The sequence below is a fragment of the Leuresthes tenuis genome, unplaced genomic scaffold (genome assembly GCF_036924035.1).
Source record: "Leuresthes tenuis unplaced genomic scaffold, fLeuTen1.0.hap1 SCAF_17, whole genome shotgun sequence".
Taxonomy (NCBI): Eukaryota; Metazoa; Chordata; class Actinopteri; order Atheriniformes; family Atherinopsidae; genus Leuresthes; species Leuresthes tenuis.
In genome coordinates this window covers 3,287,509-3,314,899 of record NW_027325371.1, presented here as the reverse complement: position 1 = coordinate 3,314,899, position 27,391 = coordinate 3,287,509, and the positions used below count along the sequence as shown (strand labels likewise).

Below are 27,391 nucleotides of genomic sequence, written 5' to 3'. Positions count from 1 at the left end.
AGGGACGCCCCTGTTCTGGTAGCGCTCGGTAGGTCATTCCACCATCGTGGGACGACACATGAACAGAGTTTGGATTGTCTTAGGCGTGGTGTAGGAGCTGCTAGACGACAATCCTGGGACCAACGGAGGGACCCAGTTGGGACAGAAGCCTTTGCAAGAGCATTCAAGTAGATGGAGCCGTTCCATTCAGCTCTTTGTAGCTAACATCAGGGACTTGGATCTGATGCTAAGGGCAGCCAGAGGAGCTCAATGAACAGAGGGGGGACGTGTTCTTTTAGGCTGATCCAAGACCAGACGCACCGCCGCGTTCTGGACCATCTGCAGAGGTTTCACAGGCTGGAGACCAGTTAGGAAACCAGTTAGGAGACCAGTTAGGAGACCAGTTAGGAAACCAGTTAGGAGACCAGTTAGGAGAGCAGTTAGGAAACCAGTTAGGAGACCAGTTAGGAAACCAGTTAGGAAACCAGTTAGGAGACCAGTTAGGAGAACAGTTAGGAGAACAGTTAGGAGACCAGTTAGGAGACCAGTTAGGAGACCAGTTAGGAAACCAGTTAGGAGACCAGTTAGGAGACCAGTTAGGAGACCAGTTAGGAAACCAGTTAGGAAACCAGTTAGGAAACCAGTTAGGAGACCAGTTAGGAGACCATAGCCTGCACCAGCAGCCGGGGACCTGATCTTTCTAATGTTTAACAATGCGAAGCGGCACGATCGAACAATGGAGGCAACGTGATCTTTGAAGGTCAGCTGGTCATCAACCATGACGCCCAAGTTTCTACCTCTGTGGAGCAAGAGATGGGATTCAGTTGGTCTTTGGCCAGCTGTATGGGATATATTAACTGCTGAGGTGGCAAATCTGATCAGTTCATTGGTTTAAATGGTTAGTTTGACCTTTGATGCCAGCTCAACACACTGTTTCTAACTACAGTTCAGGGCTAAATTCCACTTCCTGGCGTGAGAGTAGATTAGATCTGTAGCTCATAACAGCAGGGTGACGAAGGAGATCAGCACTTACCAGAAACACCCTGTACGCATCTTTCCTCGTGACGGAGCCCCAGCAGGGGTCTGTATCGTTGTACTTCACACTTCCAGCACTGCAGGAGTGGTTTCCACTGAGGAAAACAAGCACAATGCAACGTTAAACCTCATCCGTGTCAGACGGAAATCACCAAAGCTCCGTGTTTTAAGAAGCTTCTGTGCAAAAGAGAAGCTCAAACAGCAAAGACAACGGACCAAACTGTGACCACACTGGCAGGAAACCCACCGTTTGGGTCTGCAGGCGAAACAAAACGGGTTCACGGTTAAATTTCACACATATTGTTGCTGGAAGGTTAGTAATGTCGGGACCAGGGTGGACAGGAGCTTAATGCGATAAGACAGCAGCAGTGTGCTGTGCCTCCGGACAGGATCAGCGAGGCAGCTTTGTCATAACAACAATTAGAAGGAGACAGAGTTTACTGAAGTGATGAACAGGAGAGGAGAATTAAACAATGAACCAGCTGCAGAATGACTCTCTCTGGCTAAAAATGTTTGTGGAAGGTTCAATCAGGCCCGACTTTCTGCAACTGAGCATCGTTTTCATTTGTTTTCTGAGCTCAACTTTGAGTTTAGGACAGAAATGTGACCAAATATCTGTTTGGGACTGTGATTCAGCCAAGATCCTGGTGATGTGAAACCATTTCAGTGCACTTTGACAACCAAAAACCAGAGCTTTTGAGCTCAAATGAGACAATGCCAGGCTCTGACTTTAGAGAAATCAAAGAAAATAGCTTCTTTTTATCAGTTATCTGAGAGGAAATAACCGCAGAGAAAAACATGGTAATGAGAACAACTTTGGAAATCATGAGTTTAGCATTCAAACAGCAAAGGTTTACACATGGGAAGTGACACCTGCCATTTTTAATCAAAGTGTACAGGCAGGGGGAAGCTCCACATCTTCTTATTTGAACTCATAATCTAACCAATGGTGCCGTGTTTATCCTGTGAGGAAAGTTGGGGGAAAATCTAATCCTGGCAGTGGTGGAGCACCCCCCACCCAGCTGTGTAATATTCATTTACAGGCACTAAAGCTTGGGAGGTGACTGGATATCTGGCAGAAATAAATACGTGGTGGTTTTTTTGTGGGCTCTGATAATGTCAAAGTCACATAAACTCACAGCCACTTTATCAGGAACACCTGTTCAATCACCTGTGAACACAAACAGCTGATCAGCCAATCGCATGGCAGCAACTTTTAGGCATGTAGAGGTGGTGAAGACAACCTGCTGATGTTCAAACCGAGCATCAGAACAGGAAAGAACGGGGATTTAAGGGACCTTGAACGCGGCATGGTTGTTGGTGCCAGACGGGCTGGTCTGAGTATGTCAGAAGCAGCTGATCTGCTGGGATTTTCACCGACAACCATCTCTAGTTTACAGAGAATGGTCCGAAAAAGGAAGGCAACGGTAACTCCAATAAGCGCTCGTTCCAACCGAGGAACGCAGAAAAACCATCTCTGAATGGAACCAGCACCACGCGCGTCCAGCTGGACATGCTGCTGTTTGGTATTTTAGACGTGGTAAGTACTTTTTAAAAGGTTGGATAACTCAAAGGAAATGCATTTTCTTTATTTATTCAGCTTCAGTGCTGGTGTTGATGTTCATTTCCTTGAGTATCCAGTTGAACTTTGTCCTTATGATTCTGATGTGAATCTAAAACACATTTAGTTTGAATTTAATTAGGTTAATCAGGTACATTAAGTTAAAACTAATAAGAAATCGTTTTGCACTAAAAAAAACAGTTTCTAAACTCGCGGAACACCTGTTCAATCACCTGTTAACACAAACAGCTGATCAGCCAATCGCATGGCAGCAACATTTAGGCATGTAGAGGTGGTGAAGACAACCTGCTGATGTTCAAACCGAGCATCAGAACAGGGAAGAACGGGGATTTAAGGGGATTTAAGTGTCTTTGAAGGTGGTTGTTGGTGTCAGAAGCAGCTGATCTGCTGGGATTTTCACCGATAACCATCTCTAGTTTACAGAGAAGGGTCCGAAAAAGAGAAAATATCCAGTGAAAATGCCTCGTTGGTGTGAGAGGTCAGAGGAGAATGGGCCGACTGGTTCCAGGTGACAGGAAGGCAACAGGAACTCCTGAAATAAGCGCTCGTTCCAACCGAGGAACGCAGAATAGCGTCTCTGAGCCAGTGGAGCCCTGAAGGAGATGGGCTGCAGCAGCAGGAGACCACAGCGGGTGCTGCTCCTGTCAGCTGACAGCAGGAAACTGAGGCTACAATTCACACAGGCTCACCAGAACTGGACAACAGAAGGTTGGAAAAACCTTTCCTGGTCTGACGAGTCTCCAGTTCACGGTCAGAATGTGGCGTAAACAGCATGAAAGCATGGATCCATCCTGCCTTGCATCAACGCTTCAGGCTGCTGCTGGTTTTCTTGGCCCCTCAGTACCAACTGAGCATCGTTTAAATGCTGCAGCCTTCCTGAGTATTGCTGCTGACCGTCTCCATCCCTTTATGAGCCCAGCGTCCCATCCTCTGATGGCTGCTTCCAGCAGGATAATGCACCATGTCCCAAAGCTCATATCACCTCAAACTGGTTTATTTAACATCACAATGAGTTCCCTGAACTCCAACGGCCTCCAGTCACCAGACCTCAGTCCAACAGAGCAGCTTTGGGATGTGGTGGAAGAGGAGATTGGCATCACAGATGTGCAGCCGACACATCTGCAGCAGCTGCATGATGCTGTCATGTTAATATGGACCAAAGTCTCTGAGGAATGTTTCCAGCACCTTGTTGAAGGTTTGCCACGAAGAATTAAGGCCGTTCTGAAGGTAAAAGAAGGTAAAAACCTTTTACTAAGAAGGTGCAGCTGATAAAGTGGCCGGTGAGGGTAAATTTAGTTACTCATCTGCCTGGTTCCAGGCCTTAAAATCCGCCCAGTCCACAGAGCTGAAACTCTGGAAACAGACTCTAATGGGTTGAAACTTCTGTCTGATATGGAGCCGAGTCGCGCCTCCAGCTGCTCGGACAGCTTTGAGAAGGAAGTGGCAAAGTAGCAGCTGTTGAACCTCACCAATGAGTTCAGAGTCATAAAGTCGCACATTTCTGTCTGCTGCATTCATCGGTTTTATTACAGCTAAATGGTGTCGATTCTGTTTGTTTACCAATAATAATCTGTCAATGCAGATTATCTCAAAATGCCCAATTAGGTAATCAATAACTGCTGCCAACACACATTTCATAGACACAGCCACATTTGTCTTACTTGTATCGATTGTAAAAGATTTAAATCAGATAAAGACTATTACAACAAATACTGCATTATAGTATCCTCAAAACTTTATTAAACTGCCTGAAAACTCACCAAAACAACACTAAAGGGGGTAAAAACCGCCTCGTTCCGAGGGGATGAGTCCAAAACTAAATAGAACACTTTATTTTCAGCCAGTCTGGTAAACAAACTCGCAATAAAAATCTGTCTGGAAGCAAGTCAACATGACTAAGATGCCAGAAGCGGCAGCGAGAGGTGAGCCGGCCGGGAGGCCTCTGTCAGCAAAGCTTTATTGTCTTAATCTGGAGTTCAGCAGGTCACAAAAAGAAATCTGAGGCCGGAGGAGCCAGTAAAAAATGTAAAGAGAGAAACTTTACCTACAAGCAGAGCACAGACATCCAATTTCATGAAAAACTTCAGCTCTTTTTGAATTTGATGGCAGCAACATGTGCCATTAAAGTCGGGACGGGTGCATTCTCTGAATCTTTTCATGATGTTACCTCCAGCAAATAATGGAATAATCCAAGTCTTCCCATTTTTTTACACCGAGGAGCATTTCCCTGAAGTTTCTCCACAATTTGAGGACAGTTTTTGTGCAGATTGCATCCGAGTCTGAGAGACTCGGCCGCTCTAAGGTGCTCTTTTTACACCCAATCATGTTGCTAATTAACACAACTACTACAAACACTGTTTCTTCACAGTATCACTCACTTTTCCAGCCTTTTTTGAGACATTTTGCTGCCATCAGATTCAAAATGAGCTCATATTTGTCATTAAATGTCTCACTTTGTGATGTTTTCCATGTTTTACTGTGAATAAAACATTGAATTATGATGATATTTACATTTTACAAAGCGTCTCGGCATCTTTTAACACAGATTTCATTGCACAACAAAGCTAAGAAAGCGCGTTGACCTTACCAGGCGACTTCCATTAGCGATATAGGCACAGCTGCTGCGTAGATGGCCAGGTCTCCGTAAAGATAGACGATGATGCAGATGTAGAACATATTGACTCCAACTGAAAGACAAAGTTAATTGAGACATGAAGGATGCGTGACGAGCAGATTCACAAAGCAACATGGGATCAATGGGTGACAAACACACGCATTTTTCATTTTTAGCAGCCGTCCAAATGCTTTATCATGATATACTTCCCTCCATCTGTTTTCTGGGACAGCTGCCTGGACACCGCAGGCAGATTTTTTTGGTATAATGACAAAATATTAATGGCATTAATTGATAAACAAATGGCTCCATGAGGAAGAATTTCCCTGTCAGCCTCTTCCTTTGCCAAGCCAAGATCCAGAGCCTTCATCAGCAGACACATCAGCGCAGTTGATCACACATCCATCATCCTGTAGGATTCCCAGATGGAGGTTCAACTGTCCAGCCACACCGCTCAAATGATTCATTACAGCGAAGCAAAACGCAGCGTACAACCTAATAAAAAGAAATGAAAGCTGACAAACCTTCAGCTTCTCTCACTCCACCGATTCTTTAAACAAATCAAGGCCTAAAGGTGGCTAAAGTGGTTTAAACTGGGATGTAAGCTGAAGAAACAGGGAGGTGACAGCCCAATAAACAACATTTCATTGTTTTAGAAGCAGGTGCTTTCAGTTCCCTGTTCATCCACAGCAGGTTTCCAGCAGTTAAAGCTGGAAAATGACATGAAAGAACTTACCCCCCCCCTTGTTTCACTCATTACTGCTTGAACAAACATGTGTTCTCACCTCAGCTGCAGATATGAGCAGGACGTAAATATTCTCAAGGTGAGAGCTCTACATGACCACAGGGATGCAGGCTTTCACACCACTGAAACTAATATCTACCAATTACCCAGAGCCACAGGCAAAAACATCTCAAAATGGGTCTTTATGTCAAAGCTCAGCATTTCACGGAGCTGGGAGAAGCCCTGCCATGCATCAACCCATCACCTCTGACTGACAACAGACATGCCGGCCCGTCTGTGAGGAGCTGCTGCAGAAAGAGCACCGAGAGATGTGCAGCCATGGAAGTGCACCAAGTCAAACACTAACCAGTGATTAAAGAGAGAGGAAGAGTGAAAGAAACTGCTGCTCCTGCAAACCTGAAGCCTCCTCAGACACCAGAGCTTCGTGAGAAGATCTAATGGCTGCACAAATGGGAACAAAAGGCTCGTTAATGTCCAGAATTAGCATTAAATCAAACATTTTATGTTAACAATGAACATAAAGGAGCAAAATGCTGAAGGAGATTCTCAGGCATCCAGGACACGATCGTCATGTGACCACAAAGGACTCACATAAGGATTTAAAGGTACTGTTCAAAACTCCTGATCCAGCCCTCAATTCTTTAGATTTTCCCTCCAAACATTCAGATTCAATGTGTTTTTTCTTTGTTAAGCCTCTTAACTCTGACCTATGAAGCATTCAGGCAGAAAAAAGGCTCCTAACTCAAGGGATGAACCAGTGTTGTGTCGACACAGAACAGACAACTTAGCAAAGAAGCCATTTTAAACTGGATCTTCAGGCACTTTGTTACCAGCAGCCTGTCACAAAGACACATCATTTGTTCCCATTTCTTTAGCTGCATCTATGAAAAACAGGTGATTCCCAAAGAGCTATTAGCTGAAAACATAATTTGTTCCCATTTCTGACCCCGGCCGATCCAAGAAAACATTTGATATTGAGATTAGGGCTGAGCGATTTTATCCATATTTCGATACATATCGATATTTTGTTGTTTTTTAAGCCGTGAGTATCGATTTTGATTTTTGATTTTTTCTTAGCAAACTTTATTGAAAATTCAGACGTTACAATTAGTGAAAACACAGAAAATTAAAATTATATTTGTATATTACATTATACAAAACAGTGATAAATTAGTTCATAAAAATGTATATAAAGTGCATAGCTCAGCAGTTTTAATGGCTTTTCTGTTTATAGAATAAAGGATTGTTGTAATTTGTTGTTTGAGCTCCTCAAAAATGAAAAAAGATGGTTTGTGATTAGAGAATTTGGATTTGTGTTTATAACAAGCAGGTTGATGATGAAATATTCACAACATAAACATGACTCTGCGTACGCTGAAGACACGTTTGTTTGTTTCCGTTTGTCTGGTGGTGTTGTCCTTCCGGTTCAAAGGTCGGACCACCATCCAATCAACGACGATTCATGTCAAATCACACTGTCCCTTTAAAATCTTTCAGAAAATGATGTGTATTAAATCGCATCGAAGCGAATAAAATCGTATCGAATCGAATAAAATCGTAGCGAATCGAATAAAATCGTATGGAATCGAATAAAATCGTATGGAATTGAATACAATCGTATGGAATCGAATACAATCGTATGGAAGCGAATAAAATCGTATCGAATCAAATAAAATCGTATCGAATCGAATAAAATCGTATCCAATCGTATCGAATCGAATAAAATCGTATCGAATCGAATAAAATCGTATCCAATCGTATCGAATCAAATAAAATCGTATGGAATCGAATAAAATTGCATCGAATAAAATCGTATGGAATCAAATAAAATCGTATCGAATCAAATAAAATCGTATCGAATCAAATAAAATTGTATCGAATCGTTGGCTGAATGCCGTGTATCGTATTGTGAGATTAGTTTATCGCTACAGCCCTAATTGAGATGGCATTTGCTGTGATTTGGCACGTTTCTGTAATTCATTAAAACAATAATAAGATATTCAGTTCAGAGGTAATGTACTCCAAACAGTTTAAGGTGGAGCCATTTTATTTTCATTATTTAAATCACGCTTAGACTCATTTCTCCCTTTATATTCAATCTCCGCTGCTTGTGGGACAAACAGAGTGAAACTTTGATTAATTATGATTACAGACGTCTTCAATTTAGATATAAATTGAAGGCGTCTGGGAGGCATCAACACTATTAACAACATGCGTCTAAGAAGATGTAAATAGAGCAGAAGAGTTAAAATTGGCTCTCTGAGAGGCTGCCTCTGTGTGACGTGGGTAACATTCGTCTGAATCTGTGTCAGAGCAAATTAACTTCAACATGCAGACGTCAACTCTGACAGAAATGAGCAGGAACAACAGGCTCGTCTTACTTTGGGAAACAAATGAAGCCTTCATAGAGCAAACTGCTCTCCTGGGACTGCACTCAGAAAGTTGATCTGTTCGGCTGATCACCGTCAGCTATTGTTACATACCCTTGAAATTAAAGTGCATCTTTTACAATGCTGGCGAAGGGAACCGTTCCAGCAGTGGAAAATGATTTGGACGCACACCGACGTAAACAAGACCGTTTATCTTCCAAACAGCTCAGGCAATGTGGATTTTCCATCTTGCCAAAGCTCTCAACGTTCAAGTGTGGCATTTAAACAGAAGTCACTCAAGTATTAAAAATAGATGCGTCAATGTTTGGCTCTCATTAAAGACGGGAGCCTGTGTTACAACGGAGCAAATTAGTATTCATGGCCACGGTCCTGCACACGTCAGGGGAGGGACGGCCGCCGTTGAAGAGACAATCCTGCTGTTTGCACAGCCCCGATGTTCCCCAGCACTTCATATCACAGAGGCAGCAACGGCTGAGACAAGATGCTGATGCAAGGACAGCACTCTGTTCGTCTCTGCCTTCGTGACTTTAGCCAAAGTCGTCTTCTAATCAACTTTCAAATCATCAATGTGAAGGTTAGAGCCACACGTTCAACGGCGGTGCAGATAAACCAGCCCCCCATCAACATTCCTGTCAGAGGCTGCAGGTCAGGCTGATACAATACCCATGGCCTTATTCCAAGCTTCCCTTACTACTGCCGCGTCAATTTCAGCCAAAGAGGAAGTCAAATGTCCTCCAAGTGTGACTCTTCAACAGCACAGAGACGCCTTTAATTGGCTGCAGGACACAGAGATCGTGTTCGATAACGCCTCAAAGTTTATTATCTCAGACGAACAGGGGCTGGAGCTGTATTGTTTTAAGGCTCTTTAACGTTAGCACAGCTTAGTTGATTCGTTTGCATTCATTCTTATTAATTACCTTTCCTTCATGGATGAAAAAACACACGAAGGAGATGATTCCAGCTAACAGCCTCATCTCTCCTGAGCTGCTGGCTTGATTTGGATTGAGTTGTGAAGTTTTAGACAAAGCTAATAACAGTCCGATTGATTAGGTTACATTCAAAGTCTTACTTTTAGTGCAGAAATCTGGCTGCATGGTGACTAAATGACGTAAAGTAATAAAAAGCAGGACATTTTATACACAAGTGCAACTCAATGTGCTTTAAATAGCAGGAAAATAAATATCAGAATAAAAGGATGAAAGGTTAAAAACATGTGCAAAGACACGTAAAACAGAATAAGAACAATAAAACCTTCTGTAAGAAGTAGTGCAAGACAGAAGGAATAAAATGCTTTGGTAAAAAAGGATAAGACAAGTAAAAAGGAGATAATAAACACTCAAAAGTATCTGTAACTCTAACCATCATCACATTTCAAAGGCCTGACAAAAGAAGACAGATTTGAGCCTTGATTTAAAAGTAGCAACATCTCAGTGTTTCAGGGAGTTTGTTCCAGAAATAAGCAGCAAAATGATGCTTTTCCATGTTTTGTCTGAGGACTATAAACCGTCAGCAGTCCCTTTCCAGGTGACCTCAGGGTTCTTGGTGGTTGATGGGAAATAAGATTTAACAGGTATTTTGGGCCCAAACCATTTAGAGATTTGTAGACCAGCAAATTAATTTCAAATTCAACTCAGTCACACAGAGGGAGTCGGTGCAAAGATCTGAGAACTGGTGCGATGTGATCGTATTTTTTGGCTTTTTGTGAGTCTTAACTCGGCTCTAATGTGATGAAAGTCATAGTTTTAAACGCATGGGGGCAACACTTGCTATTAAATATGTAGAAAAGTTTTCTTCACACTCGGCACACTGATATGAATGATTACGCTGCTATGTTTAAGAGACTTTGACTCCAAAGTAAGTCATATTAAGTCATATTAAAGTCTATTTACCCAGTTTGCGCCGGTACTTTAACAGGCATCTCTGAATAAAGCCTGAGTGACGGCATTCGAACACTTATGAAGCCGTTAATGGTAAATATGTCATGTTTCAGGCATCTAGCAGTGCCTACACCACGCCTAACCCACTCAGACTGCCACCTCAAAATGTTTCAGCTCACATGATGCATGCACCTGGCATATGTGCACCTTTTCCTCCACACATTGGTGTTTATTCAAGGGGAACTCCGGTATTTCTAAACCTGGACCTTATTACTGGCATGAAATACGTTCATCTGCTCACCGAGAACAGTTTGGTGAAAGTCGGCGTCCTTCAGAAGATATTTAGATAACTCACGAGCACACGTCCCCCCTCTGTTCATTGAGCTCCTCTGGCTGCCCTTAGCATCAGGTTCAAGTCCCTGATGTTAGCTACAAAGAGCTTAATGGAACGGCTCCATCTGCTTGAATGCTCTTGCAAAGGCTTCTGTCCCAACTGGGTCCCTCCGTTGGTCCCAGGATTGTCGTCTAGCAGCTCCTACACCACGCCTAAGACAATCCAAACTCTGTTCATGTGTCGTCCCACGATGGTGGAATGACCTACCGAGCGCTACCAGAACAGGGGCGTCCCTGTCTATCTTCAAGAAGCTCCTGAAAACCCAGCTCTTCAGAGAGCATCTCCTATCCCAGCACTTACCTTGTACTTCCCTCCCCCCTCTATCTCTGCACTTTATCTTTCTGCACTTCCTTCTATGCCTGCACCCTATCTCTACTCTGTCCCCTCTGACAGAGTCGGACTCCTGGGTTCCTTCTATGTAGCTTATTGTTAGCTTTTTATAGCTGTTATATCTTCATTTACTGTAAGTCGCTTTGGATAAAAGCATCTGATAAATACAGAAACATAAACATAAACATTTAAAAGAGGGCTTCTTATTCAGACCACAGTTTAGGCTTCAATGAAGACTTATTGGCACCAACAGAGCGACTCAGGGCTCCATCAACGTGTGCTTCTTACATGCATCAAGTTAAAGCGTGAACAAGGTAAAAACTAAGCAGAAGCTGCAGCTGCAGATCACTTCGCTGCTGCTCAGTTGGTGTAAATAAAAGCAATGAAGGGCAAAATGTGCAGAGTGCCGTTATTCATAGATTTACTGACTCGATCTGTCTGATAATTAACCCGCCGCTGCTGTGTGGGTCAGTCTGTTAACGCGACTGAAGCAGCTGAAACTGAGGCGTAACCGAGAGAGATTACCAGTGGAAAAGGTGGTGCAGTGGCCAACTGGTTAATGGCAGGGAGTGCATGTGTGAAAGGGGCTTTAAAAGGACCGGCGGGTGCCTTTTTAGTGATCTGAACAACACGATGTTTGTTGGTCACACTCAGTTCTGAGTGGTATTGGATCGAGTCTTCTGCTTCGAGCCTTTTACAGCAAAGATAGAAAGTAGAAGGTAAAAGGGGTGTTTTTTGCATTTTAAAATACTTAAATACAAAGATATCATGTGAATGCATCTTTGACCCGTTACAGTTAGTCAACTGTAGCCATAAAGAGGCAAAGACACCACACAGCAGGGAGATTCTGAGCAGGTTCTGCTGTCAGGACAAAGAGCTGCGACTCGTCTTTCCTTGTTCAGCATGCGCTGGGACCATCTAATTCATTTCTGATTAGAGTCACTGGGCAGCTTTCCTACCACATGTGGAGGGAGTGAAGACGGGAGAAAACTCATTTCCTTACGACCGATCGATACCCCGTGTGTCTCACCTGGACACGGTGGGAAAAGTCATCCTTTTTTTCGTGGAGCATCTCTAACAGGCCGTCAGGTGAGTGACAAAAAGCCTGAATGGATGCTGAGCGCGGCGCCGCTTTCGCAGCACGGCGGCACGCCTGAACGCATTCACACGTGTGACTCAGTGTGTGCCAAGTGCTCCACCTACTGTCCAAAGGCCGAAGGACAGAAGATGTCGGCAGAGATGAAGCCTTCAGAGCTGTGACCTTCTGTTGTGAATTCATTTCTGCTAAAATCAGTCACATGCTAAATGAGCTGAGTGGCTTATTGTGAGCAGGAGACGAGGAGAAGGATGCCTGCAAAGCTCCTCTCTGGTTCTGCTCACAGGCCACCGTCACAAGTTAGCAAAAGGTTCATTAAACCCAGGATTGTTCAGGTATTTGTCACCAGGAGAGGAGACACGCCCACCCACACTGTTGGAAAAATTATATAGATATACTATGACAGAAGAGTCCCTCCATCTTTTCCTTTTCTATTCAAGCAAAAGTGTTTTAACTCTGGTATTAGTCTTTCCCATAATATTAGCGGGTGAGAAATGCCTTTTTCCCATAACATTGAATGTTCCTTCCCATAATATTAACGGGTGAGAAATGCCTTTTTCCCATAACATTGAATGTTCCTTCCCATAATAATGAATGGTGAGAAAAGCACCTTTTTCCCATAACATTGAATGTTCCTTCCCATAATAATGAATGGTGAGAAAAGCGCCTTTTCCCATAACATTGAACGTTCCTTCCCATAATAATGAATGGTGAGAAAAGCGCCTTTTTCCCATAACATTGAATGTTCCTTCCCATAATAATGAATGGTGAGAAAAGCGCCTTTTCCCATAACATTGTGTGATCAGCAAGCATAAAAAACATAAATAGCTGGAGCACCATTTTGTCAGGAAGACAACTCTGAGCCATCTTCCCGACAGGTTGTGCCGACTTGTCTCTTTCTTGCAAGAAATAAATGTTTTGTGTTAATCGTATCCAGCGACTCTGAGCCTAATTTTAAGAGAATTTTTCTAAAAACACACACATGCTCAGCTTTCACAGGGTCTCAAACAGGTAATTATAACCACAGGCAATTTATCCATATACAATTACATTCAATTAAACCACCAGCAGCCAACATTTGATGAATTATCCCTCCCAGCTCCTCCATGAATGTTAAACGTGGCTAATGGTGGTTCAGGTGGTTCAGGTGTCTGCGGTTAACTGAATAATGTGCGCCGGGAGCAGAAGAACATTACCTTTGTTGAAGAACATGGAGGCCATCTGACCCATCTCAACCCGCTCCACGATATCGAAATGATCGACGTGACCCGATCGCTCTGTGGGAACATAGACGAGAAGTCGGTGGTAAACATCAGTGAAGGTAAACTTCTGATTCTGTGAAAACTGATTCCAGGAAGGTCAAAAACCAGAAACACAACAAAAACTTGGCAAAGCACATTTGTTTGAACCTTTATTCAACAGACACACGTGTAAAGAAATAATCTTTAGAGTCCTGTCTGAGCAAGAGAGTCAGTCTCCCATCAGCTTCCTTTTAATGCTTTGAACTGAGGACACTGATTGAATCGGAGTCCATTCCTGCTGAATCCCAGATTCCAGCTGCTCAGCAGTCCCTGGTTGTTGTTGTTAGTTTTGGCTTGTTAATGTAAAGATAAAATTGATTTGCATAAAGAAAGTATAGTTTGCTATATAGTCTGCTACCAAGTTGAGAAGAGTGTTAAAAATATCTATTTAAAGTACATTTAGAACATATATATTTTGTCATTAATCGCGAGTTAACTGTAGATTAATCGCGATTAAATATTTTAATCGATTGATGGCCCTAATATTAACACACTTTTAAGCTTATAAACTTAACTTCAACTTCTTTTAAGTTCATCTGGTACACCTTCTGTTGATTATATTGAATCTTTTCTTCACTTTAACTACAAGCTTGTTGTCTTGAGTCACTATATGTGCCGATTGGATTCTGATGGGATTCTGACAGAAAAACGGAGACCAGAATAAATCGTTCAGTCCAAAAGGTTCAGGAGCAGCTCTCACTGAAAAGAAAGTTCCTCTGAGTCGCGACTGCGTTTGCATCCCAGGATTCAGAGTATCTCAGACAGCCTGCAGGAGAAAGTTATTCTCTTTGTTCTTTTAAGTGTATATTTTAGTTTCCAGCTGGTCTCTGATCTTCTAAAACGCTACAAAAAGCTTTAATCTGAGATTTCTTTCATTTGTCTGAACCTTTATTTTTACAAGAAGGAAGAAATGTTACAAAAATAACTTCAGTTTCATTGTATTTAGAAGCTGAGGACACTGATTGTTGCAGTTTTTCACAGGAATCTGAGTCCATTCCTGCTGAATCCCAGATTCCAGCTGCTCAGCAGTCCCTGGTTGCTGTTGCCTGGTTCTCCTCTTCATGATGCTCCAACATCTGCAGCAGGAGACAGATGTGGACTGCAGGCAGGCAGCCGAGCTCACACACTCTGTGTGTCTGAAGCTGCTGGAAGTCCTGCAGAATGAGGTCTGGCATCGTCCTGCTGAAATAACCACGGACCTCCCGGGAAAAGACGGCACCTTGATGGCAGCATCTGTCTCTCCAGAACTCCAACATCCAGCTGTGCATCAGTGGTACCTTCACCCAGATGAAGCCCTCCATGCCCTGGACTCTGATGCAGCCCCAGACCATCACAGACGCTGGCTTTAAACCTTCCTCTGAGAACAGCCTGGATGCTCTTTCTCAGCAGTTTTTCCCAGAAGCAGCTGAAACGTGGACTCATCTGCCCACAGAACACGTGTCCACTGTCTTTCTGTCCCTCTGAGATGAGCTGGAGTCCAGAGAACTGGGCCGTGGTTCTGCTCAGAGCTGATATATGGCTTCCTCCTGGTGTGATGCAGCTTCAGCTCACATTTCTGGATGCAGCCGTGGACTGTGTTGAGTGGAAATGCTTCTCCCAGCTCCTCCTGAGCCCATGTGGCTGTATGGATCATGGTGGCCTGACGGTTTCTCCTGCAGTGCTGCCTGAGGGCTCCGAGCTCATCTAACAGTGCTTTCTGTCCTTGGCCTTTCCACACTGAGACTTCTCCAGACTCCCTGAATCTGTTCCCAATATTCTGCTCTGTAGATGCTGAAAGACCAAAGTTCTTTACAGTCTGACTCTGAGGAATATTTCCTGAACTTATTGATGATTCTCTGATGCAGTTTGGCACAAAGCGGTGAGCCACGACCCATCCTTGTTGGAGAGGCTGAACCTTTGGTGGAAGCTGCTTTTATACCCAATCCTGACACCCTCACCTGTCAGCAGGTAACCTGCTGCTTGGAGAAGCTCCAGAAGCTGTTGCTGTAGATTCTATAAACTTTCTGTCTTTCTTTGACTCCAGAACAGCTTTTACTGAGTGATTTTCTAAACAGAAAGAAGTTTATCAGTAAAGAAACTGAACATTTTGGTCATTTTTTTGGTCTTGCGTCTGTTAAATAAAGGTTCAAACTGATAAACTAATGACATATTTAGTTTTTTGCAGGTAACCTGCTGGTTGGAGAAGCTCCAGAAGCTGTTGCTGTAGATTCTGTAAACTTTCTGTCTTTCTTTGACTCTACAGCAGCTTTTAGAGTGTTTTGCTGCATTAAACTAGATTTCTTTTGATATTCCAAATACATAAAAATTGGTCAGTGAAGCAGCTTAAACCTGCTCAGAAAAGACAAAACAGGAGGATAAAATGTTTTTCTCTCATTCGATATGTGTCAGTGTGAGATTGGAAAGAACATTTTGAAAGGCTGAAAACTAGATTTCTGAGTGAAATTAGATAAAACTGGAGCTAACAGACGATAAGGTTCCAGCTTATGTTAGAAGAAAGAATTCTTTCTCTCTGCATCTGTCTTTTCCTCTGATCTCTCCAGCATCTGATGCTTATTCTTCCTTCTCTTCTTCTTCACTTCCTGTTGTCTTCCTTCTCTTCTTCTTCACTTCCTGCTGTCTTCCTTCTCTTCTTCTTCACTTCCTGTTGTCTTCCTTCTCTTCTTCTTCACTTCCTGTTGTCTTCCTTCTCTTCTTCTTCACTTCCTGTGACACTTTTCTTGCTGCTGTGTCTGACTCTGGGGCTCGTTTTTGATTGTTTTTTACTGTTTTAACTGTTTTAACTGTGTTTCTGAGGGTTTTTATCTCGTTGTTGGCGTTTAAAGCAAATTAAAGTTTGAAACCAAAGTAATAAAACACACATCTGAGCAGCCGTGGGTGAGTATCACAGCAACTTTCCACACTGAGACTTCCCCAGACTCCCTGAATCTGTTCCCAATATCCTGCTCTGTAGATGCTGAAAGACCAAAGTTCTTTACAGTCTGACTCTGAGGAATATTTCCTGAACTTATTGATGATTCTCTGATGGAGTTTGGCACAAAGCGGTGAGCCACGACCCATCCTTGTTGGAGAGGCTGAACCTTTGCTGGAAGCTGCTTTTATAACCCTGATGCCCTCACCTAACCTGCTGAAAATCATCTCTTTTTACTTGTGTCTATTAAATGTTTACAAGTTTTTGTGACATTTTAGACTTTTTTTGTAATTCCGTCCTCTTTTCCTGCTCAGAAAATGCTGCTTTCCTCATCTTCTGTTAACATAAAGCACCAATTGAGCCCACTAACAATGAGTTGGGCTTCCTGTTGCTCTCAAGCAGCTTCACTTCCAGGTGTTGTGGATTGAAAAAGATGCCTCAAGTCTGTCCTCAACCTAGAGGTGGATTCAGAGTTAGGTTCTCCTAAAGTTCACCGAACCCAAACTCAGCCATGTTCATGAAAATAAGTTATTGCTTTGCAGAAATTTGAGGTGATTTTCTTTAAATAAATGCTTATTTAAGGTCTCTAAATGAATCTTTTTCACCATCCAGCAGCTACACAAACACCTGAACCAATAACCAAACCACAGCCCAATATTCACCTTTTCTGAAGCTCGTTTGCAATATTAACCCTGAAGCTCCTGGGATTTATCTGCAGGATTTAATGCCCTGCTGCTGAAAATCATCTCTTTGCACTTGAGTCTATTAAATGTTTACAAGTTTTTGTGACAATTTAGACTTTTTTTGTAATTCCGTCCTCTTTTCCTGCTCAGAAAATGCTGCTTTCCTCATCTTCTGTTAACATAAAGTCCCAAAAAGATGCCTCAAGTCTGTCCACAACCTAGAGGTGGATTCAGAGTTAGGTTCTCCTAAAGTTCACCGAACCCAAACTCAGAAAATAAGTTATAGATGACTTGCTTTGCAGACATTTGAGGTGATTTTCTTTAAATAAAATGCTTATTTAAGGTCTCTAAATGAATCTTTTTCACCATCCAGCAGCTCCACAAACACCTGAACCAATAACCAAACCACAGCCCGATATTCACCTTTTCTGAAGCTCGTTTACAATATTAACCCTGAAGCTCCTGGGATTTATCTGCAGGATTTCATGCCCTGCTGCCACATGATTACCTGGATGAATGCATTCATGAGCAGATGTTCCTGGTAATGAGATCCACGAGTGTCTGGTTTGGCAGGAACAAATAAGTAAGTAACGTGACGCCGTTATTCTACATTAAATCCACATAAAGGAGCTCCAAACACAGGTCAACAAAGCTTGTGACGACAACAAAAGACTAATATGTGGTTTCCTCCTCCCCTCCAGACAGTCATCACACAGAGAGCGATACTCACGAACGGACAAGATGGGCCTCGTTTCCGGTCGGCTTCGGCCCATGACGTCATCGTCCGAATACTCAGAGGTGGAGTCGCTGTCATCAGTCTGCGGAGGACGAAACCAGAGTGTGAAGATCTGTTTTAGATCCCCCTTTTCCTAATTTCTCCACTAAACAACAGGCAGTTTACAGGCTATTAACACTGTGTTTATTCGCTCTGTATGTGCCACAGGGGAGGCAACATCTGGAAATAACAGGCAGCAGCTGGGAGGCACTTTGGAGATGGAGGAGCACACGATTCACACCAATCACAAGCCCACACGTAGCTTTTTAATCATCTCACACAGTCTCTGCAGATTAATGTCGATTAACTGTCAATGATAGTCAACTTTGTGAGTGTCGTCATCTGAATTAACGCCGGCGAGATGAAGAGTGACAGCAGAGAACGACAAAGCCGGCAAAGGAAGACAGGAACAGGGCGAGATTCAGACAAAGTCAGGCTCGTGTTGTTGAAAACAAGTCTGCAGACTGTGAGTGTTTCACCTCAACATCATGCAGATCAGACCAGTGATGCAACCGGGACGTGTCAGCATTACACATCATGACTTTGCCTTTAAAAGCAATAATTTTATGCTAATTCAAAGGCAAACTGCCCTTAACTGCACGAGAGACGTTTATTAGAAATGACAACAGGTTCTGGAGCTGCTAAATATTTAACGTTACAGCTAGAAAGTTCTGAAGTTTTTCTTGTTTCATTAAAGCAAAATTACTTCAGAAACTTTAATTCAGTACTTTCACAGAAAACTGAGGTTTTAATTAATCTTTAAGAAGAGAACTAATTTCTACATTTTTGTCCAAGACCCATAAATCTAAAGGAATTGAGAACATATGTGGTTGAAATTCAAAGTTTCAGGACAAATAAGTCAAGCTGTAGTACGTTTAAACCCGTTAAGGCCGTTAAAAAGTGAATCCTTTTAAGACACACAAGCAATAACGATGTAAAAAGTGTCTTAATTTACAATAAAAGCTGAAGGTTTAACCTCTCGTGTGGTTTTAATCCCATATTCATACTTTCTTCAGAGGCTGAGAAATTAAGCTTTAAGTGGAGAGAACGCTCAGATTTTAGGAGGCTGTTTATACACAGCTCTAAGGTCCAGAGTTTAGGATATAGCGCCATCTAGCGGCTTGACTTGCATATCCCCCACAATCGGCACCAAAACCACGAAGAAATCTCGCGACTGATTGGTCGGCTCTAAACTACAGTAGAAATACAGACGTTACAAAATGTCACACGTCTTCTATAAGCTTTGCAGCCGATTGTTGGAGCAGCTGCATCAGAGCCAGTCGGCACACTAATTATTATAAAATACTTAAGAACATCAGGGCTGAGCGATTTTATCGATACCGCGATATATATATATATATATATCGATATTTTGTTTCCTGGTAAAGTATCGATTTTTATTTCCATTATTTTTTTAGCAAAAAAATGTTTTGGTGACTGGAGGTTCAGCCGTTGGTGCAGCCGTTGGTGCAGCTGTTGGTGCAGCTGTTGGTGGTTGGTGCAGCTGTTTGTGCAGCTGTTTGTGCAGCTGTTTGTGCAGCTGTTTGTGCAGCTGTTTGTGCAGCCGTTGGTGCAGCTGTTTGCGCGGCCGTTGGCACAGCTGTTGGCGCGGCCGTTGGCGCAGCTGTTGGCGCGGCCGTTGGCGCAGCTGTTGGCGCGGCCGTTGGCGCGGCTGTTGGCGCGGCCGTTGGCGCAGCTGTTGGCGCGGCCGTTGGCGCAGCTGTTGGCGCGGCCGTTGGTGCAGCTGTTGGTGCAGCTGTTGGCGCAGCTGTTGGCGCAGCTGTTTGTGCAGCTGTTTGTGCAGCCGTTGGCGCAGCTGTTTGTGCAGCCGTTGGCGCAGCCGTTGGTGCAGCTGTTGGCGCGGCTGTTGGCGCGGCCGTTGGTGCGGCCGTTGGCGCGGCCGTTTGTGCGGCCGTTGGTGCAGCTGTTGGTGCGGCCCTTGGTTCAGCTGTTGGTGTAGCTGTTGGTGGTTGGTGTAGCTATTGGTGTAGCTGTTGGTGCGGCCGTTGGCGCGGCCATTTGCGCGGCCGTTGATGCGGCCCTTGGTGCGGCCCTTGGTGCGGCCCTTGGTGCAGCTGTTGGTGAAGCCGTTGGTGGTTGGTGTAGCTGTTGGTGCAGCTGTTGGTGGTTGGTGCAGCTGTTGGTGCAGCAGTTGGTGCGGCTGTTGGTGCAGCCGTTGGTGCAGCTGTTGGTGCAGCCGTTGGTGCAGCTGTTGGTGCAGCCGTTGGTGCAGCCGTTGGTGCAGCTGTTGGTGCAGCTGTTGGTGGTTGGTGCAGCCGTTGGTGCAGCCGTTGGTGCAGCCGTTGGTGCAGCCGTTGGAGTAGCTGTTGGTGCAGCTGTTGGTGCAGCCGTTGGTGCAGCTGTTGGTGCAGCCGTTGGTGGTTGGTGCAGCCGTTGGTGCAGCCGTTGGTGCAGCCGTTGGAGTAGCTGTTGGTGCAGCCGTTGGAGTAGCTGTTGGTGCAGCCGTTGGTGCAGCCGTTGGTGCAGCTGTTTGTGCAGCTGTTGGTGAAGCCGTTGGAGTAGCTGTTGGTGCAGCCGTTGGTGCAGCCGTTGGTGCAGCCGTTGGTGCAGCCGTTGGAGTAGCTGTTGGTGCAGCTGTTGGTGCAGCCGTTGGTGCAGCCGTTGGTGCAGCTGTTGGTGCAGCTGTTGGTGGTTGGTGCAGCCGTTGGTGCAGCTGTTTGTGCAGCTGTTGGTGAAGCCGTTGGAGTAGCTGTTGGTGCAGCTGTTGGTGCAGCTGTTGGTGGTTGGTGTAGCTGTTGGTGCAGCTGTTGGTGCAGCTGTTGGTGCAGCTGTTGGTGGTTGGTGCAGCCGTTGGTGCAGCCGTTGGTGCAGCCGTTGGTGGTTGGTGCAGCTGTTGGTGCAGCTGTTGGTGCAGCTTTTTGCATCTAAACTAATCAATAACTAATCTATAACTAATCTGTTATCGTACTGAATCGTACTGCTCCGGAGCCCTTTTTAAACACAATGGACAACAAACACTCACCAAAAATGTTGATTCTCAGGTTACTATTTCTACACTGAAAACACTGTTATGAATATTCAAAAAGGTAGCGTTCGAGGCTCAGTGAGAGCCGGGCTACCGTCCACAGCATCATAAGTCCTGAAGTTTGAAGCCCGGAGCATTAAGCCTGATGACTTCTGCCCCGAGAGGGGAACAAACATCAAAGGCTGAACCATTTCCAGGTCTTTTTCTCACAGTAAAAATGATTTAAGACTTTTCCCCTAATAATGGAGTAAAGTTCTATAATGACCTTCTTTTACGGTGGAAGGCAAGAGGCACATTTAAATCGTGCTCGGATTGGGCCATAAAATACCTAAAGCCTTTCAAATATAAGAAATACAAGAAAAGCAGGGAGTGTTTTCAAGGCTTTAAAACTTTAATATGCCTGGAAACTGCTGTTATGAATATTCAAAGGACAGCATGAGTAACACAGGAGTAAATAAATTGAAGGTAAAGATGTGGTTTGTACTGAATATTACGGAAACTCGTGAAAGCATTTAGTCTGAAAGCCACACATTTAAAAACATGAAGCTCCATCCTCACAGAGCAGCATTTCTATAGTATAACTTGTGCACAAATGTGCTTTCCAGCCCTCTTATGTAACAAGCGTCAGGTTTGCTTTTCAGAAAAGGACCTGATGGAACAGAAATGCTCGTTTCATGCTTGCAGATGCTGTAAATATTTCCTGTTTTCACACACATGGCTTTTCAAACTGATGCAGGTTACTTTATTAACTTGTTTTACAGACTAAACTGCATCTGAACAGCGACTTTGCATTTTTACACCATGAATTTGACAGCTTTTTAAGTAAAAAAGACACATAAATCTCTCTATTTAACCCGGTCTACGTGTCAAAGTATACTTGGGTGAGGATCTGAGCCGCATGCTGCCTCCCAACATGTTAAATTAATCTAATGTAATGTAATACTCCATGATGGAGCTTTATGTTCAGTGTTGATATATCAAATCCAGTCACATTGTTCCTACAATTCCAACAGAAGGCAATCAAACCCCCTCAACCGTTTCAGACATCCATCAACCAGAACATCATCTTGCTGCAGATTCAAGGCAACCAATTATCTGACATTTTGAACAAATAACTGCAAGTCGGAGAGATTTTAGAGATAAATCATTTAAAATGCGTCTGAATGTCCATTTAAACCAGCTTTAACCAATCCCAACACACAGTACAGCAGATGGATTGCTCTCTAGCGCATGTTTTTGCCTAATAAAAGTATGTGGAACCATATCTGACGATGCCTCGCTGCAAAGGAAAAAAGGCAATCCTGATGTTAATAGGTTTCACTGAAGCAGATAGAAAAAAAGGCCACACATTTCCAGTTTTATCCCTCCATTGTTTTCCTTTATGTGGGAGGAAAATGCCGAGGAACACAACCGCCGTGAATCAATGCCGGGCGTTCGAGGCTCAGTGAGAGCCGGGCTATCGTCCACAGGATCATAAGAACCGAAGAGGAAACCCCGGAGCATTAAGCCTGATGACTTCTGCCCCGAGAGGGGAACAAACATCAAAGGCTGAACCATTTCCAGGTCTTTTTCTCAGAGTAAAAATGATTTAAGACTTGACCGTTTTCCCCTAATAATGGAGTAAAGTTCTATAACGACTTCATCCACATTGGGTTTTTTTTAAAGGGTGGAAACCGAGAGGTAGATTTAAATTGTGCTACGATTGGGCCATAAAATACCAACAACCCCTCAAATACAAAAAATATGACTTCCGAGAGAAAGAGGGGAGGCTTTAAAACGTGAATACTCAATAGTCAGATGATTTATACCGTTACCGTTACCCAAAAAGTCCAAATATAATGTATATAGATACAATATACTGCCAAAAGTATTGGCTCATCATTCTTTACACGCATACGAATTTAAGTGGCACCCCATTCTTAATCCGTAGGGTTTAATATGACGTTGGCCTTGCAGTTAGAACAGCTTCAACTCTTCTGGGAAAGCTTTCCACAAGGTTTAGGAGGGTGTTTATGGGACCTTTTGACCATTCTTCCTGAAGGACAGAAGCCTGGCTCACGGTCTCTGCTCTGATTCATCCCAAAGGTGTTCTATCGGGCTGAGGTCAGGTTCTTCCACACCAAACTGGCTCATCCATGTCTTTATGGACCTTGCTTTGTGCAGCCATGTTGGAGCAAGAAGGGTCCATCCCCAAACTGTTTCCACAGAGTTGGGAGCATGAAATGGTCCAAAATCTCTTGGTATCTGAAGCATTCAGAGTTCCTTTCACTGGAACTAAGGGGCCAAGCCCAGCTCTTGAAGAACAGCCCCACACCATAATCCCTCCTCCACCAAACTTTACTCTTGGCCCAATGCAGTCAGACAAGCACCGTTCCCCTGGCAACCGCCAAACCCAGACTCCTCCATCAGAAGCGTGATTCGTCCCTCCAGAGAACGCGTCTCTGTTAGAGTCCAGCGGCGGCAGCTTTACACCACTGCATCCAACGCTTTGCATTACACTTGGATTGGATGCAGTTACCATGGAAACCCATTCCGTGAAGCTCTCTTTGCGCTGTTCTTGAGCTAATCTGAAGGCCACATGAAGTTTGGAGGTCTGTAGCGACTGACTCTGCAGAAAGTCGGTGACCTCTGACCCCGCTCTGTCATTTTATATGACCGACCACTTCCTGGCTGAGCTGCTGTCGTTCCCAGTCGCTTCCACTCTGTTATAAAACCCCTGACAGCTGACTGTGGAACATTTAGCAGCGAGGAAACCTGTTGCCCAGGTGGCATCCTGTCACGGCACCACGCTGGAACTCACTGAGCTGCTTGGATTTATGCACCTGTGGCTGTGGAAGTGACTGGAACACCTGAAGTTAAATATCTGGATGCACTTTCGCCCACCGGTTCATAGACTGGAAGTGATCAATAAGAACAAATTTTATCAATGTAAAATTTGTTTTAGACAACTTAGAAAGGCCGAGGTAAAAAAGAAAGGAAGAAACATCAATACTGGTTCAGGTTTAGGCCACATTTGGAATATTGTCCGGAACAATCGGGCGGCAGTTTTAAATACTTTAAATACTAAAAATTTTACTCCAATCAAAGAAAAGCAAACTGTATTAACTCGTCTTCTCTGATAACAACTGTTCTCCATCTTTTCTCGCAGGTGTAACAAGATATTGTAGGTCAAACTATCAGCGATGTAAAAAAATAACGAAATAAAACACGTTATCTCTGGCTTCTGAACAGGAAGAGCAGTCATGGCATCGTAATCAGAGGTTGTGTCGCTCTAACTTAAGCCACTAACCCTCCAATATTGACGGATTTACAGAATAAGTCAAATTTCCCCTTCTTCTGTCATCAACATCTCTGCTTTTTCTGACTTCGGGTAACAAAGGAAAGCTGATATGATGCGTTTTATCTAAACTTTCTCCTGAGAAGAAGATTAAAAACCATCCAACCGTCCAACCTTTACAGAGAGTCTAGCTGTCTGGATTTAATGGCTGTACCGCAAAAATACATCCATGCAAACAGAACTACAGCAGAAAATATCATGAAGCCTCACAAATAAAGACTGACTGCATATAAAACTGTTCACAAGAGACGAATGTTGAACTCTTTGTTATCACAAACAAATGTAGAATAGAGACGTTACATAAGAAATTGACTGTAAAATACTTAAAAGTGTACTTTCAACTAAACTAAAACTAAAAGCAGAATGGGAGGCAGAGCCTTCAGTTATCAGGCCCCTAAAAGCAGAATGGGAGGCAGAGCCTTCAGTTATCAGGCCCCTAAAAGCAGAATGGGAGGCAGAGCCTTCAGTTATCAGGCCCCTAAAAGCAGAATGGGAGGCAGAGCCTTCAGTTATCAGGCCCCTAAAAGCAGAATGGGAGGCAGAGCCTTCAGTTATCAGGCCCCTAAAAGCAGAATGGGAGGCAGAGCCTTCAGTTATCAGGCCCCTAAAAGCAGAATGGGAGGCAGAGCCTTCAGTTATCAGGCCCCTAAAAGCAGAATGGGAGGCAGAGCCTTCAGTTATCAGGCCCCTAAAAGCAGAATGGGAGGCAGAGCCTTCAGTTATCAGGCCCCTAAAAGCAGAATGGGAGGCAGAGCCTTCAGTTATCAGGCCCCTAAAAGCAGAATGGGAGGCAGAGCCTTCAGTTATCAGGCCCCTAAAAGCAGAATGGGAGGCAGAGCCTTCAGTTATCAGGCCCCTAAAAGCAGAATGGGAGGCAGAGCCTTCAGTTATCAGGCCCCTAAAAGCAGAATGGGAGGCAGAGCCTTCAGTTATCAGGCCCCTAAAAGCAGAATGGGAGGCAGAGCCTTCAGTTATCAGGCCCCTAAAAGCAGAATGGGAGGCAGAGCCTTCAGTTATCAGGCCCCTAAAAGCAGAATGGGAGGCAGAGCCTTCAGTTATCAGGCCCCTCTCTGTGGAATAAGCTGCCAGTAAATGTCCGGGAAGCAGACACCCTTTCCACTTTTAAGATTAGGCTTAAAACTTTCCTTTCTGATAAAGCTTATAGTTAGGGATGGCTCAGGTAATCCTGAAACATCCCATAGTTAAGCTGCTATAGGCTTAGGCTGCTGGGGGACCTCATCTGTCACACCTTTCCTCTCTTTGCTCTCTTTTCCCCGTTTAATTTCACAATTGATTTTATGTCCATGTGACATTATTGTGGTTATTAACTTGTGTTTCCCTGTTCCAGCAGGTATCCTTTGAATGCTGTTATGGTGTTTTTCCCCCCTCTTTTCCCTCTTTTCCGTCTTCTCAAACCCCAGCTGGTCGAGCCAGATGGCCACCCTTCCTGGTTCTGGTTCTGCCAGAGGTTTCTTCCTGGTTGTGGTTCTGCCAGAAGTTTCTTCCTGGTTCTGGTTCTGCCAGAGGTTTCTTCCTGGTTCTGGTTCTGCCAGAGGTTTCTTCCTGAGTCTGGTTCTGCCAGAGGTTTCTTCCTGGTTCTGCCAGAGGTTTCTTCCTGGTTCTGCCAGAGGTTTCTTCCTGGTTCTGGCTCTGCCAGAGGTTTCTTCCTGGTTCTGGTTCTGCCAGAGGTTTCTTCCTGGTTCTGGTTCTGCCAGAGGTTTCTTCCTGGTTCTGGTTCTGCCAGAGGTTTCTTCCTGTTAAAGGGACTCGTTCCTTTCCACAGTCCCTCAGGCTCAGGACGGGAGATTGGACTGAAGACAAGTTTCGGTCCAATCTGTTGGTTTCCTTAGCTCGGATATTATTTTTGAATTGGCTCCATATGAATTAATTGGATTATGATTACAATGAATTGAATTCCAATTGGCTTGAATTGGACTTTCTTATTTAAGTGCCTTGAGATGACAATTGTTGTAATCTGGCGCTTTATAAATAAAACTGAATTGAATTGAATTAAACACAGAAGAATCTCTCCTTTAAGGCGGCTTTAAAGAGCCGTAAACACATTAAACGCAGCTAACAACCGGAGATATATTCGTGATTTCTGCTTTTTAGCCTGCGGGGTTCGAATAGACTTGGAGAGACTCCCACTGACCTGGAGGTTAGAGGTTAGATTGTGTCCAGCCAACATCCTATTAAAGACATCTCACCTCTTCCTGCTCCCTTCGCTTCCAGCGTAGCTGAGCGTTGGCCGCCGCCATCGCCTCGATCACAAAGGTGGTGGTCATGTAGCTGATGGGGGGGGGCACCGGGAGGTTAGAGGATGCACAGGTTAAAGAGTTTAAATGAATCATTTTCATCAGCATCCTCTTAAACTGACGGATCCACTGGTTTCACTGCAAGAATTACGATGAAAACAGGAAATCTGCCTTTCCAAAAGTAACTTTAATGTAAAATAGATGAAGTTTCTTCATCGCTTTAATTCCCTTCTCAGCTTATTAAGGTTTGCATCAGCAAAGTGGAACTTTTAAATGAATTATTCAACTGTTCCTGCTGTTAACTTAATCATTGCTTTTATATTCTTATTTTATGCTTCGATCTGTCACTTTCAGAACCAAATTATTCTGAAAATACTCTTTAAAATTACTTGTAAGTTCACTTAAGAAGGCAACATGACTGACCTTGCAAACATCATGTATAAACAGACGTTAAAGAGCAAAAGAAACACTAAAAGAATGCAAATATGGGATGTGAATCTGCCAAACAAGCTCATCAAATCAGAGTAAGGTGGTGAGGAGGCTGGGAACAGTCAAAGACTCACCTCATGAATCCTAAGAAGGAGATGAGCGCCAAGCTGACCACCCAGCCGGCGGCGGCGAAGGCTTTGGGCATCGTCAGAGCGCCTGTTCCCACAATCAGATTAAACATGTACACCAACCCCACCTGGAGAGGGAACCATGGAGGGTGAATAACAGTAAAGGTTTAACATGACTGCTGCCTTTTATTTCCACCTCCACCTTTTAATTGTCTGTTGCAAAGAGCTCTTTATCTGCCAGCATCTTAAACTAATGGGTTACCTAATCAATAAGGGTTCAATCTCAGGCTCTGATGTATCAGTTTCTCATCAGCATGTGATTGAATCAACCGAAGACAGCCCGACTAATTAGGTCAGACTTCCTGATCGGGTAGCAAAGTGCCTCAATGATTCAAAGCTTTCGCTTCCTGGAAAAAACATCTGACCATGCTGAAGTCAGCAAAGGCAGCGGAGCAACGGACTGATGTCTGCAGATAATAAAAAGAGGATGTCAAGCTTCCTCCTCATCTTTCTCTGCAATTTCACACGTACCAGACCTCAGCTTGTC

The 27,391-nt window shown here is 43.9% G+C and overlaps 1 protein-coding gene across 1 annotated transcript in view; it reads right to left on the bottom strand.

The window, feature by feature from the left end:
• tmem104 (transmembrane protein 104) overlaps nt 1-27,391 on the bottom strand; it is a 78,521-nt gene that overhangs the window by 49,516 nt on the left and 1,614 nt on the right. The window contains exons 3-8 of the mRNA XM_072368739.1: nt 26,851-26,972; nt 26,240-26,321; nt 17,665-17,752; nt 13,239-13,319; nt 5,184-5,283; nt 1,013-1,109 (exon numbers count right to left, since the gene is read on the bottom strand). Coding sequence (XP_072224840.1) covers nt 1,013-1,109; nt 5,184-5,283; nt 13,239-13,319; nt 17,665-17,752; nt 26,240-26,321; nt 26,851-26,972 — 570 coding nt within the window. The remainder of the gene's footprint in view (nt 1-1,012; nt 1,110-5,183; nt 5,284-13,238; nt 13,320-17,664; nt 17,753-26,239; nt 26,322-26,850; nt 26,973-27,391) is intronic.